The sequence below is a fragment of the Cetorhinus maximus genome, chromosome 12 (assembly GCF_964194155.1).
Source record: "Cetorhinus maximus chromosome 12, sCetMax3.hap1.1, whole genome shotgun sequence".
In the NCBI taxonomy this organism is placed as follows: Eukaryota; Metazoa; Chordata; class Chondrichthyes; order Lamniformes; family Cetorhinidae; genus Cetorhinus; species Cetorhinus maximus.
This window is the reverse complement of record NC_135890.1, coordinates 3,855,930-3,871,996: the sequence shown is the minus strand read 5'-3', so window position 1 is coordinate 3,871,996 and position 16,067 is coordinate 3,855,930. Positions and strand designations below refer to the sequence as shown.

At 43.8% G+C, this 16,067-nt stretch overlaps 1 protein-coding gene across 1 annotated transcript in view; it reads left to right on the top strand.

Annotated features, from left to right (window-relative positions):
- The window catches only part of elapor2b (endosome-lysosome associated apoptosis and autophagy regulator family member 2b), a 120,860-nt gene that overhangs the window by 79,031 nt on the left and 25,762 nt on the right, over positions 1 to 16,067 (top strand). The window contains exons 7-15 of the mRNA XM_078552903.1: positions 1,624 to 1,776; positions 3,402 to 3,490; positions 6,208 to 6,388; positions 7,270 to 7,398; positions 8,541 to 8,631; positions 8,738 to 8,840; positions 11,314 to 11,451; positions 11,563 to 11,826; positions 14,547 to 14,720. Of these exons, the coding sequence (XP_078409029.1) occupies positions 1,624 to 1,776; positions 3,402 to 3,490; positions 6,208 to 6,388; positions 7,270 to 7,398; positions 8,541 to 8,631; positions 8,738 to 8,840; positions 11,314 to 11,451; positions 11,563 to 11,826; positions 14,547 to 14,720 (1,322 nt within the window). The remainder of the gene's footprint in view (positions 1 to 1,623; positions 1,777 to 3,401; positions 3,491 to 6,207; positions 6,389 to 7,269; positions 7,399 to 8,540; positions 8,632 to 8,737; positions 8,841 to 11,313; positions 11,452 to 11,562; positions 11,827 to 14,546; positions 14,721 to 16,067) is intronic.

Here is a 16,067-nt window from a genome sequence, read left to right as displayed (position 1 = left end):
CCAGTTTCGAGGCTCACATCAATATAGAGACTACACTGGAATGGTTGCAATAACCGACATTCTTACCTCAGTGCACTGCACTCTCACCTTCCTCTGGCACCCCCACCTCACCGTGGCTGCTTTACCGAGCTGCATGGTGCCTCTCCAGCTCCAGGGCCTCCTGCTCGTATCGTGTGAGGATGAGCAGGTGAGGGGGGTCCCCTGCCAGTCCACGACCCCTCAGCATTGTTATGGGATGTTTTCTCCTGAAAGGACAGAGGAGCATTAATTAATCCACCCTCTACCTGCAGCGCCATTGCAGCCTGGCCAACCCCACCTGAGGAACACGTCACAGGGCACATCCGAGTTGTGGCCCTTGAGCTGCCAGGCACTCAGTCCAAGCAGCCAGGGCTCACCCCCTTGGCCAGCTCTTGCCACATTGACATTTGCCACTCACACTCTAACACCTCTGAGGTCCACGGGGAGGATGGGCAGCCCTTGCCTGTTCTGCAAAGTGACCCATGTCAACACGGTACTCGCCCTTCCCCATCGCAGCAGATCATTGAAGCACTTCCGGCACTGCACCCGTGTGTGCCTCACCACATCATGGCTGCTGACCCTGGATAACACCTCCTCCCAGGCCTTTTTGGTGAGGCCGGGAGGCCGCATCCTCCCATCTCTGGGGACGAGGGTTTCCCTCCTGGCTGCCACCTCCTCCAGGAGCTCTGCGAGGCTCTCATCGGAGAAACGCGGAGTCGATTGCCCCGCTGACCTGCCCTCCCGCCTGCCGTGTCCCAACCGGACTGGAATCCATCAAGACGTCAGCGTCCTTCTGTAGCAGCCTTCCTGAGGCTGCCTGGGCTGCTTTCGAATTGGCCGCTGGGTGGCCATTGGACCCGGCGGACATCATATCCCCGCCCCCACCCCTTCTCGGAGATTCCTCAGCCGCCTTTCACGCTGGGCGGGCCTTAATTGGCCGTCCAGTGTGAAACCGCGGTGCCGTGCCGATCAGGGGGCCATCTACCCCCTGCTGAGCCCACCTGCCAAGGGCAAAATCCTGCCCATATAGACACATCCCACCATTACTCCTATTTTACAATAACTTCCAATAACATTATGAGAATTATTATATCTTCCTGACATTGGGTTTTTCATTGATGATTCTTCCTTTCTGATGACCCAAAACCTTTGTCTGGAATTTTCAGATGGTTTTGGAGAGAGGGGAAATGGCAGGGGGAGGAGAGTCAGGAGTCACATGTCAGCCAGACCAGATAAGGACAGCAGATTTCCTTCCCCAAAGGGCAGGAAGTGAGCCAGATGGGTTTTTAAGTCAATGGTTTACATGGTCACCACCAGAATTCTAATTTTAGATGTTTTTATTGAATTCAGATTGCACCATCTGCCAGGGTGGGATTTGAACCCCGGTCCCCAGAGCATTAAGCTGGGTCTCTGGAATACTAGTCCATGCCTCCTGTTCAGGGCAGCACTCGCATTAGAAACTCAAGAATCCATGACATGACAAACAAAAATAGCCCAAACTTTCTCCTAACTTTTACTTGGTAGAAACCTAACTTACTTCAGGACTAACCGGGACGTGTTAAGTTAAGTTGCATGTGATGAATGTCTCCTGTTATTTTGAAACAGGCGTAGCTTATACATCAGAATGTTTCCCGTGTAAACCTGGCACGTTTAGTGATGTGGCTGGGTCATCGCTCTGCAAATCTTGCCCAAGAAACACGTTCTCTGGAAGAGGAGCTAGTTCCTGTCAGAAATGTGATGAAGTAAAGCAGTTTTCAGGTACAGTTGCTTCATGCTTCATTTGTTTCAATGGGTATTAATTAAAATTACTTTTTATCAATTCCCCGACCCTGAATTCCTGGGATTTTTAGTGAGTTGGTGGATCGATTTGTAAAAAGTAAACCCCCCATTCTCTCCTGGTTGCCACTGCTGTCACCCAGTGGCCATAACCTGCCACTGCAGCCAAATTTTTAAATTTTCCACAACAGGCTCAAAATAACACCGAGTTGCTGGTTATGATATTTTAACATTGAAAAATTCTATCTCATCACCCAAGCTACTGCCATAACCAGTAATGCAAATAGATGTGGATATTTGGGGGAAAAAACATTTTGGCCTAAATTGCCACTGTTATGCTGTTGGTGACGTATAACGGGATTTTTAACAGTGTATTAACTTCACAATTACTATTATACACCCTCACACCTCCAAAAAGCTAATTCTATATTTCTCTATATTATGATTAAAAATTCTGCATTTTTAAGAGAACTTTTTTCTTTTAGTTTGTTATCGTGATATTTTAGCTTCCACCTTGAATCCGATCACATTTAAAATTTCAGATAGCGACATAAGTTTAACAGTGAAGGGTCCGGTGCTTCTCGCTTCCTGACTTGCTGTGAGAGTGCTTCAGTACGATTGGCTGCTGACCCTTGCTTGCTGACGTCACTGCTGCTAGACACTCAGTGATGCCCCTTGAGTCAGCGCCAGGTTTAAACTGCTGTCAGGAAAGAAGTGACTAGATGTTTGTGGGCAGCTTTCTTCAAGGTCAGTGGCGAGTGTCATTGCTTCAGCACTGATTGCGAAATCCTGGCCAAGGACGCAACAACAGCTTGCATTGATATAGCACCTTAATGTAGTAAAAATGCTCCAAGATGCTTCCCAGGAGTGTTATCAAGCAGAATTTGACACAGTGCCACATAAGGCAGGGCAGTGGGCAAGATTTTTGATCAAAGAGGTTGACCCAGGAGTTTTCAATCCAATTTGAGATGGAATCTGGTGATCCACTTACTGCTTTTGACAGATATTTTCTGCAGACTAAAATCTAAATTTTGCTTCATTATCAAACTCCTGTTCAAACTGAAGTGGATTGGTTGCAGCACAACAAGTATAAATCATACAAGGTAAACCATAATAAATCTCTGCGACATTTTAGTTTAGATTAAAGTAGGAACTAGTGGGATAATGAAGTGATACTGCATATTGAAGCATGGTTGCTTGGCACCACAAAATTCTGGGATGTGGGTTTGAATTCCTTCCCAACTCTTACTGGGCTGATGCAGTTAATTGCTTTGCTTTGGGAATACATGGAGGTGACATCTGGTCACTCTTAGTTAAAGAGTGGAAGTGCTGTGGGTTTGGGGGTGGGGGTGGGGGTGGGGATGGGGGATTTGTACATAACACAGTATTAGCTGATATGCCAGATAACTGAGCATGGCACAATTTGACCTTATTTCTAATTATCGTTGCTGGAAAGTTTAAGAATTGATGAGTAGAAACATAGATTACTAGACTTGTGCATTTTCAAAACTGATACTTTAGCAGTTAATTTCTGTTATGATTACTTCTGAAATAATTAAAAGATCTAATGCCAAATTATATTTTTTACCTCATTGTTGTCTCTATAGATGAAGGATCCAGTGAATGTAAAAATCGGCCACCATGTACAGAGAAGGACTATTTTCAAATACATACACAGTGTGACAAGGAGAGAAAGGTAGCTATGTTTTGTACTTTTTAACAGTAACATTTATAAATATAAACTCAGTTTTTTCTACCTAGTTGAAATTTATCACCAAGCATACCTTTACAGCAAGCAAGGCACCCACGTTAAAAGTTTAACAATTGATTTTAAATGTAGACCTTGAACTTCACTTGACTGATGCACATAGAGTTTTTTGATTATTTAAGGAAGGGCAGGTGCGAAGATCCCATTGTCACTTTTCTGATGTGAATTCAGTTTCTGTAAGGATATTACTCGGTCCTTGAGAAGCCATGCCATATTTTCTCCGCCTCTGCTGCCTGTTTGGGGTAATTAGGTGACTACAGTACACTGGGTGCAAAAGTAAATGAAGTGTGTTGGTAAAATGGGTACTAACTGAACAATAAACGTTTAGCTGAAAGTCACCTGATCAGCCAGCATTTAATGAAATGTGGGTAGACTATAACAAAAGGACAGATCTCATAGTCATTGTGTGAATCTGTCAATTTCATGGCTCAGGGTTTGAGTGGCTGTTTTGATGTCAACATAAAATTAATCACTAGCCTTGATTACAGTGAAAGATTCCAGGGAATATTACCTTCAGGTCTCATTGAGAAGTCACTCATTCCTGCGAGGCTACTAGGTTGCCAATGCAACCTCCCAGACACAAATATTGAGTGTCTTTTTCTTTTAAATACTAAGCTAATACAGTGTTTCTTCAGGAAACTGTGTTATATTTGTTGCTGATGATCTTGTGATTTTGCCATGATTTGTCTGAGAGTGTTCACATTTGTTATGATGTGAGTATTAACATTGATGCACCACCCGTCCTGCACAAACATCCTTTATGTATTTAAAAAAAACAGAAACTTATCTGGCTCTGAAGTGGCCTAGTCCCTTTAATGTCTGATGCCAATGGGTGGAGTGTGTGTGTGTGTGATGCAGACTCTGCCCAATGGGTGCCTCAGAATTGCATTAGGTTCCTGTCTTTTTCCCAATTAGCTTATTACAGTTGGGTTTTCACCTGTAAATAGGTGGGTTCCCTGGATCTTCCATGTGAATGGGAGGAGAGGGGATGGTATATATCACTGTGATTTCCTGGGCACTAGTGTCCCATTCCTGTCAAGTGGAGGGAGTTAAAATTGACTCCTGTATGTTTTGATTCTATGGGCAGAATTTTCTGCCTGTCAGGTGGGCGGGCCCGACCCAATCTCCGGCGGGCGGGGAGCCAATCCCCGCCAGCGAAGTGGGCCCCGCTGCCATTTTACGTGGGTGGGCCAATTAAGGCCTGCCCAACATGACATCCGGTGGGAAGTGCTATGCGCTCCCTGTGCGGGCGGGGGGAGGATTCCCTAAAAGCGAGCGTGTGCTCTTTTACGGAAGAGCGCACAACTCCCTGAGGCTGATTGCAGTCTCAGGGAAGTCGCCTGGACTTTGAAGAATATTAAAAATAGAAAAAAAAAATTCCCTTACATGTCCCCCTCATGTGACAATGTCACATGAGTTGGGACATGTTCATAATTTACATAACAAATTTATTACATTTTTTAAAACCCTACATGAAACCTCTTCCCGCCGCTGGATGAGGTTTCATGTTTTCTCTATTTGCCGCCGGGGCTCCTGGCCGACCTGCCAACATTAAGGTTGGACAGGCAGGTCCTTTAATTGTATAATTGACCCTGTCAATGGCGTCAATTGGCCATTGACAGGTCGGGGGGCTCACAGCTGATTTTGCTGAGCCCCCGCCTTCCTGAAAATTTAAATGGGACGCGGTGACGTTGGGGGTTCCGCCCAATGTCATCATGCGTCATTTTACATGTTGGCGAGCGGGCCCTGCTCCTTGCTCGCCGACGGCAAAATTCTGCCCCCTGTCTATAGGGTTTTAAAGATGGTTAAAGTTGAATCTAAAATAAAGAATCATAAATACAGTGTTTGAAAATCTGGCAGTGAGAAATCTGTTGATACACCGGTTTCATCATTTTATCAATTAAAATACTTAGAAATTCCAATTTAAAATATTACAGGAATTAACCTTTTACAAAATTAGAAGGGATGAATAAATAAAATGGTGATTTGTATTTTTTTTAAATTGTGTGGCTCATGTAACACTTTACTCCCCACTTGCCTGGACCTGTGCAGCTGCCACAACACTCAAGAAGCTTGACACCATCCAGGACAAAGCAGCCCGCTTGATTGGCACCACATCCACAAACATTCACTCCCTCCCCCAATGACGCACAGTAGCAGCAGTGTGTACCATCTACAAGATGCACTGCAGGAATTCACCAAGGCTCCTTAGGCAGCACCTTCCAAACCCACAACCACTACCATCTAGTACGACAAGGGCAGCAAATAGATGGGAACACCACCACCTGGAAGTTCCCCTCCAAGCCACTCACCATCTTGACTTGGAAATATATCACCGTTCCTTCACTGACACTGGGTCAAAATCCTGGAACTCCCTCCCTAACAGCACTGTGGGTTTACCTACACCACACGGACTGCAGCGGTTCAAGAAGGCAGCTCACCACCACCTTCTCAAGGGTCAATTAGGGATGGGCAATAAATGCTGGCCCAGCCAGCGAAGCCCACATCCCATGAATGAATAAAACAAAACTCAGTCACAAAGATCTTGTGGTTAATCTTCATGTAACCCCATTGTTATGTAATTTCAATAATGTATTAAATACTTTGAACCTAGGAAAACAGTGCATTTCATAATTGTTTTTCAGACTCAAGTCATGTACAAATGGATAACACCAAAGCTTTGCAGGGAGGATATGAAAAATGCAATTAAACTCCCTCCATCAGGAGAGAGGAAACCTTGTCCACCCTGCAACCCTGGTTTCTACAACAATGACACTTCAACCTGTGCTCCCTGCCCCTCTGGTACCTATTCAGATGGAACGAGTTGTAAGCATCTTACATTTTATTTATCTACTTTTTTAACAGTTTTATAAGTGTTACAGTTACTGAGCTTAGCTAAGATGGCCCAAAAGCTGATCTAGTCCTAAGCCACTCAGACTGAAGGATCCAATATTTCATTCCCAACCTGTGCTGATTGGCTGATCGCTATACGGAGATGCTACTGCTGGGGTTATAGAGGTTATAAACTTTAACATTCCTACAACTTGCCATTTAGTTAGCACTTTGAAAAGTGGGACATAGTGTCAGAACAGAACCTCAGTTGTGACGACCTCTGTGATTCAATAGCTTACGAACCCTCAGTTGCAAACCTGGAGTTGCGTGTGTAGGGAATGGTCATTTGGGAGAGGAGCTAGGGGGTCAACTAACTAATCCCCAAGAAGGGTCATTGTAGGAGTGAAGAGATATTTGGTTTTGGAGACTGAGGAAATAAGCTGCCCATCTTTCAGTAACTGCTTTTGTTTTTAGTGTCAGCAATGAACTAAGACCCTCAGTTGCAGTTCTGCTGGTGATGAGGGTGCATTTAGTATTGATTTTCTGTAACAAAACTCTGAGGACATTCTGTTCCATGAAGGAAAAGGTGATTTCTTCCTTCTGTTAAAGCGATTTGTAACCACCCTGATCCCCGTAGTCTCCATGACTGTGCAGTCCCCTAACCCACAATTCTAATATCAGGAGTAACGTTTCGTAGATCGAAGAGAGTGTAGCGTTGATGAGGGTAATGTTTGAAGCAATGTACCTGGGCACATTGGTAAGTGCAGTATGGGTAACATGGAAAAGCATGGAAGACCATATTGATATATACATGCGTGAGAAACTGGATTTCTTTGTGTATGTCACATTGTTTGTCTTACTTAATTTTCACATAGTGTGTAAACAGTGCCCAGCTGGAACTGAGCCTATGTTGGGCTTCGAATATAAATGGTGGAACACTTTACCGGCTAATATGAAGACCTCATGTTTCAATGTTGGAAATTCTAAGTGTGACGGAATGAATGGTGAGCTTTTTAGGGATGTATTTTCTGTAGTTCGTGTTTTCAGAGGCTCGCGGGGGTTGGGCTGGAGGGTGGGGGGGAGGTGGGGGTAAGTTCACATGAAATGAAAATGTTCAGAGTGGACGTTTGATTCCGGTGAATGCCACTGTTTCTACAAACACTGTAGAAGAACATTTTTGCATTTGAAAGCCACAAAGACAAATATTTGAAGGGTTGATAGAATTCTAAAAAGGCATTGTTCATTTTGGCATGAACTGTTCCTGTTTGGAATATGTCTATAAGTGGCTGATGGTATCAAGTGAAATAACTCACTTTGGGTTGAAGGAACAAAATTAAAACTAGCTGCATGCTGTGATAGTATGAATCTAACTCCATTAATGAAGCTGCCTGCAAGAATAACATTTGGTCCACATTTAATATGGATTATATTGGTTGTGGTCTATAGATACTGCTGTGATTAAAGTTATCACATGAAGGGTTTTTAGTTATATTTTTGCTCGTTGGTTTATGCTTGTGCTTGAGAACTAGACATCAATTTTACTTTTGTCATCGAAAGTCAGCATTAAGCACTTCCAAAGATAAAAGCAAAAAATTGCGGATGCTGGAAATCCAAAACAAAAACAGAAGTACCTCGAAAAACTCAGCAGGTCTGGCAGCATCTGCGGAGAGGAGCGCAGTTAACGTTTCGAGTCCGTATGACTCTTCAACAGAACTTCCAAGTCTGCTATCGCACGGCTACGTGCAGAGTGGAGCTTCAGTCATTCTGCCTTATCAACACGTTTTAATTCCAAGATGAATGCATGTACTGTGTGAATTTTTCTGCTATCTACACCAGCTATCATCCTGGAATAAAACTGCCCAATATTGCTGGAGTGAGGTCGGTTTTATTCTGCTGGGAACTAGATTGAGATTTCCCGACTAATTTTTGTATTTTTAAGACCCTTAAGTTGATTAGAGAGGGAGGTGTTCTCCAGGAGTCTACAGGTTATTTGACCAAGGTACAAGGAGTATAAGAGAAGGTGTTAATCGACAGCACTATCAGACTGCCAAAGCAATGTAAAATGAAGTGAAAATCCAGTGTTTTGTGAAGAATGAGATTTAGGTTGTTAAGAAATAAAATTGTTCATTTTTTGTCTTTTTTATAGGGTGGGAAGTGGCAGGCGATCATGTTCACAGTGCAGTTGGAGGTTCCGATAATGACTATCTCATATTAAATCTGCACATTCCCAGTTTTAGGTTTGACATATGTAGCTTTTGCTGATGTAATTCAAAAAAAATTGTTTGAAGATCTTGCTATAAATTAAATGGAAATTTCTAACACGAGGTCTGCTCTTATGCTTAGCCCACCAATTTCATCAGCGCAATCCACTGGTGTGGAAGTAGGGAGGATCAGCTTTATTTTTGAGACTCAGTGTATTGGAAGCTGTGAGTTATACTTCATGGTGGTAAGTGCATTGAGTCATAAAATTCCACTGCATGAGAGGTCCTTTGGCCTGTTACACTTGGCTGACTCACTGATGAGCTATCCACTTTGCCATTTTCCCCTTATCCTTTGACCTTTTTTTCTTTTACAAATATTTTTCTTCTCTTAAAAGCTGTCACAAATTCTGCTTCCATCAATGTTTCTGATAGGTTATTCCATATCCTAACAATCCTCTTCACAAGTCATATTTCTTCTAACATCATCCCTTGTCCACCTCCAGCCCATTTCCCTTGGATTGCAGGATAGTGACCAGCAGCCTTTTAAGAGTTCTTGGTGCTGAGCAACGCACTTCCTGATGTTCAGGTACTCACTGCTGTCTCGCTGAGTTCCTGGAGTACCACAACTTTATGATAAACTCACCTTGCGAGGTGATGTGAGTTAAACAAGAAGCATTCCCAGCACATGTGGAGACTCAAGAGCATCAACTTTGGTGCCACTCTTCCCAACAGCATCATTCACACCATAAATCAATGGATTTATATTGTATCTGCAGCCCTGTGGGATCATGGACATCAATTTAAAAGTCTAACTTAAAGTCTCATCTAAATTGGCTTTCATGAATTTGACAGTGCAAAAACACACTTACTGGTACTGTCTGCAATAAAACAATACCTTGAGGAGAGCTGTGTTATGCTCACTGCTCTTGTACCTTTAGTTAATTATTTTGGCCGTTAGTGTAATGAGTTAAAGATTTGATTTGGTCAAAGGGATATTGCAGGTAAGTATGAAATATGGGGAGATTATTTTTTACTTTACAAGGGTATATTTAAAATTACTTGTCACCCAGTGGTTGCTTTCTGGGGCTGAAATATGGTAAAATTGTGTTTAGGTACAAAACCTTGGCTTCCAGGAGATCTAAGTGCTCTCTGTTTTCCCTGGGACTGTGGGTAACTAAAGTGGAATGGCCGACTATCCTGATTCAGCATCTGATTATAAAGGTAGCGGGGCTCTGTGCTGCAAGCTAAGAGTTTTTTTTTTAAAGACTGCAAAATTCCAAATGTAACATTTGCCCACTCTGACCACCATCAGACTCCTCATTCCAGAATTTCATCGACTTCAAATTCCACCATCTGCTGTGCTGGTGTTCAAACCCAGATCAGTCCACAGAGCATGACGCTGGCTCTCCGGAATACCAGCCCAGTGACAATCCCACTACATCACCACCTGCCCACTTGCATTTGACCTGAGCTGTTGTGAGTTAGTCTCAGGATTGTACTGGTGTCATAGGCCCTGGCTTCTCAGAGCATGAGAATGGAATCAGCCACAATCCCCACTCCTGATCCCTATCCAGGGACCGGAGCTGGGAAAATGAGTGGATCTGAAATGAGATCATGTCTCCATGGTAAAGAGTTGTTGAGTTGGTGAAGTGCTAGAGGGGCTGCCAGAGGAAGTATGTTCCAACCACATGCAGTGTCAGCCAGGTGGGATCGAGAGGGAACAGTATGGGCTGAATTTTACACGCTTTCGGGGGGCATGTTTCCCGTGGGGGCTGGGGCCACGTAAACTGGGGTGGGCGCCCATCCTGCCATCTTCCTGCCCACCCCTGGGCTCGACCCCTTACTACAGGGGCGGCCAGAGCCAAAATCTGCAGCCCACCCACCATATTTAAATGCATAATTAAGGGTCAGTGAGGCTTGTAATCCATTGACCTGATAATACGCTGCCCCAGCAGTAAAACGCTTGGCGTGGGCAGCCTGGCCAGAGCAGGAAGCCTGATTTTTTTAAACTTAATGTTTAAAGGGTGGGAAGGAAGCGGGGAGGGGGAATTGTTCTTTAAACTGACCACCCCCCCCCGCCACCCCACACCACCGTCCATCTCCCTAACCTAACCAAACCCTCTTGGCCCCAGATCCAAGAGTTACCGACTTCGGGGATCCATGGGCCTTGATCTTTTTTTCCCTCAGAGGCCCTGGCATCAGCCACTGACACCTCCCTGGCGCTGCTGGGAGTGACGGAGCTGCTGGCCAGTCTGATTGGCCGGCATCTCCAGCGGGCAGGACCTCTTCCCCGACGAGGGGTGGAAGTCTGCCACTCTGCCCTCATTAATCCACCTGCAGCATTTTATGGCAACGGAGGATGGGGGAAGGGTCGACATGGAGCATGTCGGCTTCACACGGATGTTGTTTCCGGGGGGGGGAGGGGGTGTGCCATCCGCCACCTCCCCCCGTTCCCCCACTTCCCCGCCCCCCCCCCCCCCAACCCCCATCCCCCCCTCGCCCCCATTATTATGCAGTCCTGTGGTCCTATGGGGAAAAAAACTAACTTGTATGTAACTGAAAAAGTTAATTGTGGTTGGTTTCTTGCAATTGCTTAAAGAAGTGTCCATTCTAAAGGGAGTTAGTTATCTTGGCAAATTTGTTATAGTAATGACAAGTCACATTATTAAAGTGGATATGTGGGCTAATAACCAGACAGGTTCTACTTTGAATTTTCAGGATATAAATAGAAAGTCCACTAGTGTTGTGGAGTCTTGGGAAGGTATCAAAGAGCGACAGTCTTACACTCACATCATAACAAAGAATGCAGCTGTTACCTACACCTGGGCTTTCCAAAGATCAAGCTCTCCACAAGAGGTAAGTCAATACTGATTTTTTTCAATGCTTTTCATCCTGAATAACACGGATTTTAAGTTGAACGCCAGAGAAAATGAAGGCGCATTTTAATTTGTCAAACTAATATTACAGGTCAGAAAGTATATGAACGATAATGTAAAGATTTACTCCATCACTGTAACCAATGCGGAAAATGGCGTGGCTTCACATTGTCGTCCTTGTGCACTGGCCAGTGACCAGAGAAGTTCATCCTGTGTGCCTTGCCCACCTGGGCACTACATTGATAAAAACACAAATCAGTGCAAGGACTGTCCGCCTGACACCTACCTCTCAGCTCACCAGGTTTATGGTGTGGAGGCTTGTATCCCCTGTGGACCTGGCAGCAAGAGTAACAAGGTCTGTATGTGTTTAACTGGAATATTGTTATCTTCGAGAGTGAGCAATTGAAATTGATGAAGTTAGGATATTATTTTGGCAACTGTCTTGTGATCTTTCTGCTGTGTTGGTTATAGATGATCACTCCACCTGTCCGTCTCCATAGCTACACATCACTTGGTTTCACTCTACATGAAGCCTGCAATGGCTTTTCCTTCTGACCCTGTAAGTCACCTCATGATGGACCAAGACTCCAACTCTGCTCCCTTTTTTAGATCTACATTCTAACCCTTAGTGACATAATTCACGGAGTTAGTTTTTAACTATATGCTGATGACAAGTGGATCTATCTCTGTGCCTTCATCCTCAACTGCTGAGAGCCACTGGGCTCTCTGACTGTTTCGCTGCCTTTAAGCCCTGGATGAGTAACAATTTCCTTCAACTTCACATTGGCAATACCATATCAATCATCTGATGCTAAAACCTCCACACTTCAATCATGTGCTCTGCCTGTTTACTCTCACTGAGCCATGCGGTTGTGTAACTCTAGTGTATTGTTTGACTCTGGTCTCAGCCCACAAACAATGTCAATTTTTACCTCTGCAACATCACTCACTTCACCCCCAAGGAAACCTCTATTCATGCCTCTTGTTGCCTTCAGACTCTGGTAACCCAATACTTCCTTTGTTTTTTGTTATTCTTTCATGGGATGTGGGCGTCGCTGGTAAAGCCAGCATTTGTTGCCCATCCCTAATTTCCCTTGGGCTGAGCGGCTTGCTAGGCCGACGCAAAGGACAGTTAAGAATCAACCACATTTCTGCGGGTCTGGAGTCACATGTAGGCCAGACCAGGTAAGGACGGCAGGTTTCCTTCCCTAAAGGACATTAGGGAACCAGATGGGTTTTTATGACAATCAATTAGCTTTTAATTCCAGATTTTTATTAATTGAATTTTAAATTCCACCAGCCTATGTGGTGAGACTTTGTTGCCTTCTAAGTTCTGTCCTTCACACATTTGTGGGGACTTGTTGGTGTAATGGTGTTGCCACTAGACTAGCAATTCAGAGACTTGGACTAATACTCTGGGAGAATGGGTTTAAATCCTGCCACAGCAGATGGTGGAATTTAAATTCAAATGAATAGATTTTTGCAGTTCCTTTGATAGTGGAGCTTTGAAACATGTTCACCCTCATTCCAGAATGCTTCCGCAAATCCTCTGCCTTGCCACCTCTCTCCAGTGCCTACAGTTGTCTCCTCAAAGTCTACCCTTACTTCTACCTGCAGCGCACTTTGGCTATTTTTACCTGTTGGAACTACTTTTTGTCAATTTTTTGTGTAAATGGGTGTTCTATTATTGCAAGCTGTTGTTATAGAATCCCAAGCTGCTAAGGGCAATTAGGGATGGGCAGTAAAAACGCTGGCCTGGGCAGTGATACCCACATCCTGCAAAATAATATTTTAAAAAAAGCTTTCTGCCAGAGGTGTGTTTCCAGGCTGGTTTACAGGCAGTGTCCCCACAAGGGGCACATCTGAAATCTGATGGGACATTGACTATGTAAATGCAAAGTGCGGTTTAACAAACTGGATGGTTCCAGGATTTGGGATTATTGGAGAGTTACTGAGAACCTCTGGGGTGCTTAAATCCTCTGCCACTCAAAGCGGTAAGATTATTATGCTGCTGGTTTTGCTCGCCTGTCAATACTAGCTTATTGCGTATTTAATATGAACCCTTTGCCAGACACTGCAGGTCATTGCCAACTGTTGCCATTGAACATGAAAATTCTACAAGCCACGGGAATGTTCGGGTTATTCCGAAATAAAAGCCATGTTGCCTTCATAAATTCACTATTCCCATCAGAATCTGAAATGTATTTCCCTCTCAATGCTTCTGTGTATACTTTTATTTTTAATATAACAGTACTTGGACCCCAGCATGTTAACATTGTAAAGTATTGGCTGAAACTGAAATTGGGACCTTGTTTACTCTAATGGGATGAGTCAGAAAGTTGTGGGTTCAAGACCCACTCTGGAGACTTGAGCACAAAAAATGTAGGCTGACGCTCCAGTGCAGTTCTTGAGGGAGTGCCGTTTTTCAGGTGAAACCTTAATCAGAGGCCCCATCTGCCCTCTCACATGGACCTTAACAGATCCCATGATATTATTTGGAAGAAGAGCAGGGGTATTCTGTCCGTGTAGTGTCCTGGCCAATATTTATTCCTCAACCAACATCACAGAAAACAGATTCTCTCATCATTATCACACGGCTTGTGGGAGCTTGCTGTGCGCAAGATGGCTGCCACTTTGCCTACTATAGACCAGTGACTACACTGCAGAAATACCTCATTGGCTGGAAAGTTCTTTAGGATGTCACAAGAACCAATAGGAGCAGGTGTAGACCATATGCCTGTCAAGCCTGCTCTGCCTTTCAATACGATCATGGCTGATCTTGAGCTTCAGCTCTGCTTTCAACCCCCATCTCCCTTGATTCCCTGAGAGGCCAAAAGTCTGTCTAAGCCAGCCTTAAATAGATTCAATGATGGAGCATTTACAACCCTCTGGGGTAGAGAATTCCAAAGATTCACAACCCTCTGAGTGAGGTAATGTCATGTGGTCATGAATGGCTCTGTAGAAATGCAAGTCTTTCTTTTACTGCAGCAGCAGTAAATACGACTGTATTTGTGTGATCGTATGTAGTGCGGTGTCATAATGTCACTTTAAAGCTTTCACCCTCTTTTAAAACAGGATCATTCGATTTGCTTCAGTGATTGTTCTTTTACACATTTCATGGAGAATCGCACTTTAGCATTTGAATTCAGCAGTCTTGCTGGTGTGGCTTCCTTAATGAATGGACCTAGCTTCACTTCAAGAGGGACAAAGTATTTTCATTTTTTTAATATTAGCTTGTGTGGGAATGAGGTAAGTTTTTTGTTCTGTGGAAGTTTCAATTAACTCTAATCTGTAATGATGCAAGTTTGCTGAACGGCTAGCAGGGTTTCAGATTTGAAGCACTAAATAAGTAAAATCAAGAGCTTTATTACAAAAGTGAATGATTTGTTAATGACTTGGACTCTGCAGTTCCACTGTATTTAGCATCCAATGTCAGTGTAAACATAATGTGCTCAATTCTAATTGAGTAAAGCAGTGAGTTTACATGGTTTTATTTTGTGTATTAAAATCAGTTCACACTGAACTGTCAAAAGGAATTGGAATCTGCAACTGATGAAATTAGATTTTTATTAAGCGCAGGATTTTACTCTTTTGTAATTAAAGTGCAGCTTAAATTTTATGGGACTACTTTCTGATTGTGATTTTTGGAAGGTCCACTGTTTGTGGGAGATTGCAGTGTACGATTTCGCTGCTGTTTTTTCTACATTACAACAATGACTATAATTCTGAAGTACTTTATTGACCGTGAAGCACTTTGGGATGTCCTGAGGTCATGAAATTTGCTACATGAATGCAAGTTCTGTCCTCCTGTTATGCACATTGTGGTCACTGATGTGTGTGGAACATCAGAAAATATAGAGATAAAAACAAAAAACTGCGGATGCTGGAAATCCAAAACAAAAACAGAAACAGAAATACCTGGAAAAACTCAGCAGGTCTGGCAGCATCGGCGGAGGAGAGCACAGTTGACATTTTGAGTCCTCATGACCCTTCAACAGAACTAAGTAAAAATAGGAAAGGGGTGAAATATAAACTGGCTTAAGGGGGAGGGGGTTTGTTGGGACAAGCAGCAGTGATAGGTGGAGATAACCAAAAGCTGTCACAGACAAAAGAACAAAGAGGTGTTGAAGGTGGTGATATTATCTAAAGTAATGTGCTAATTAAGAGTAGAAGACAGGGCAGATAAGGTACAGAGAGCTCTAGTGGGGGTGGGGCAATACTAAAAGGTAGAAATAAACAATGGATGGAAATACATTTAAAAATAATGGAAATAGGTGGGAAAAGAAAAATCTATATAAATTATTGGAAAAAACAAAAAGGAGGGGGAAGAAACGGGAAGGGGGTGGGGATGGAGGAGAGAGTTCAAGATCTAAAATTGTTGAACTGAATATTCAGTCCGGAAGGCTGTAAAGTGCCTAGTCGGAAGATGAGGTGCTGTTCCTCCAGTTTGCGTTGAGCTTCACTGGAACAATGCAGCAGGCCAAGGACAGACATGTGGGCAAGAGAGCAGGGTGGAGTGTTGAAATGGCAAGCGACAGGGAGGTCTGGCTCATGATTGCGGACAGACCGAAGGTGTTCTGCAAAGCGGTCACCCAG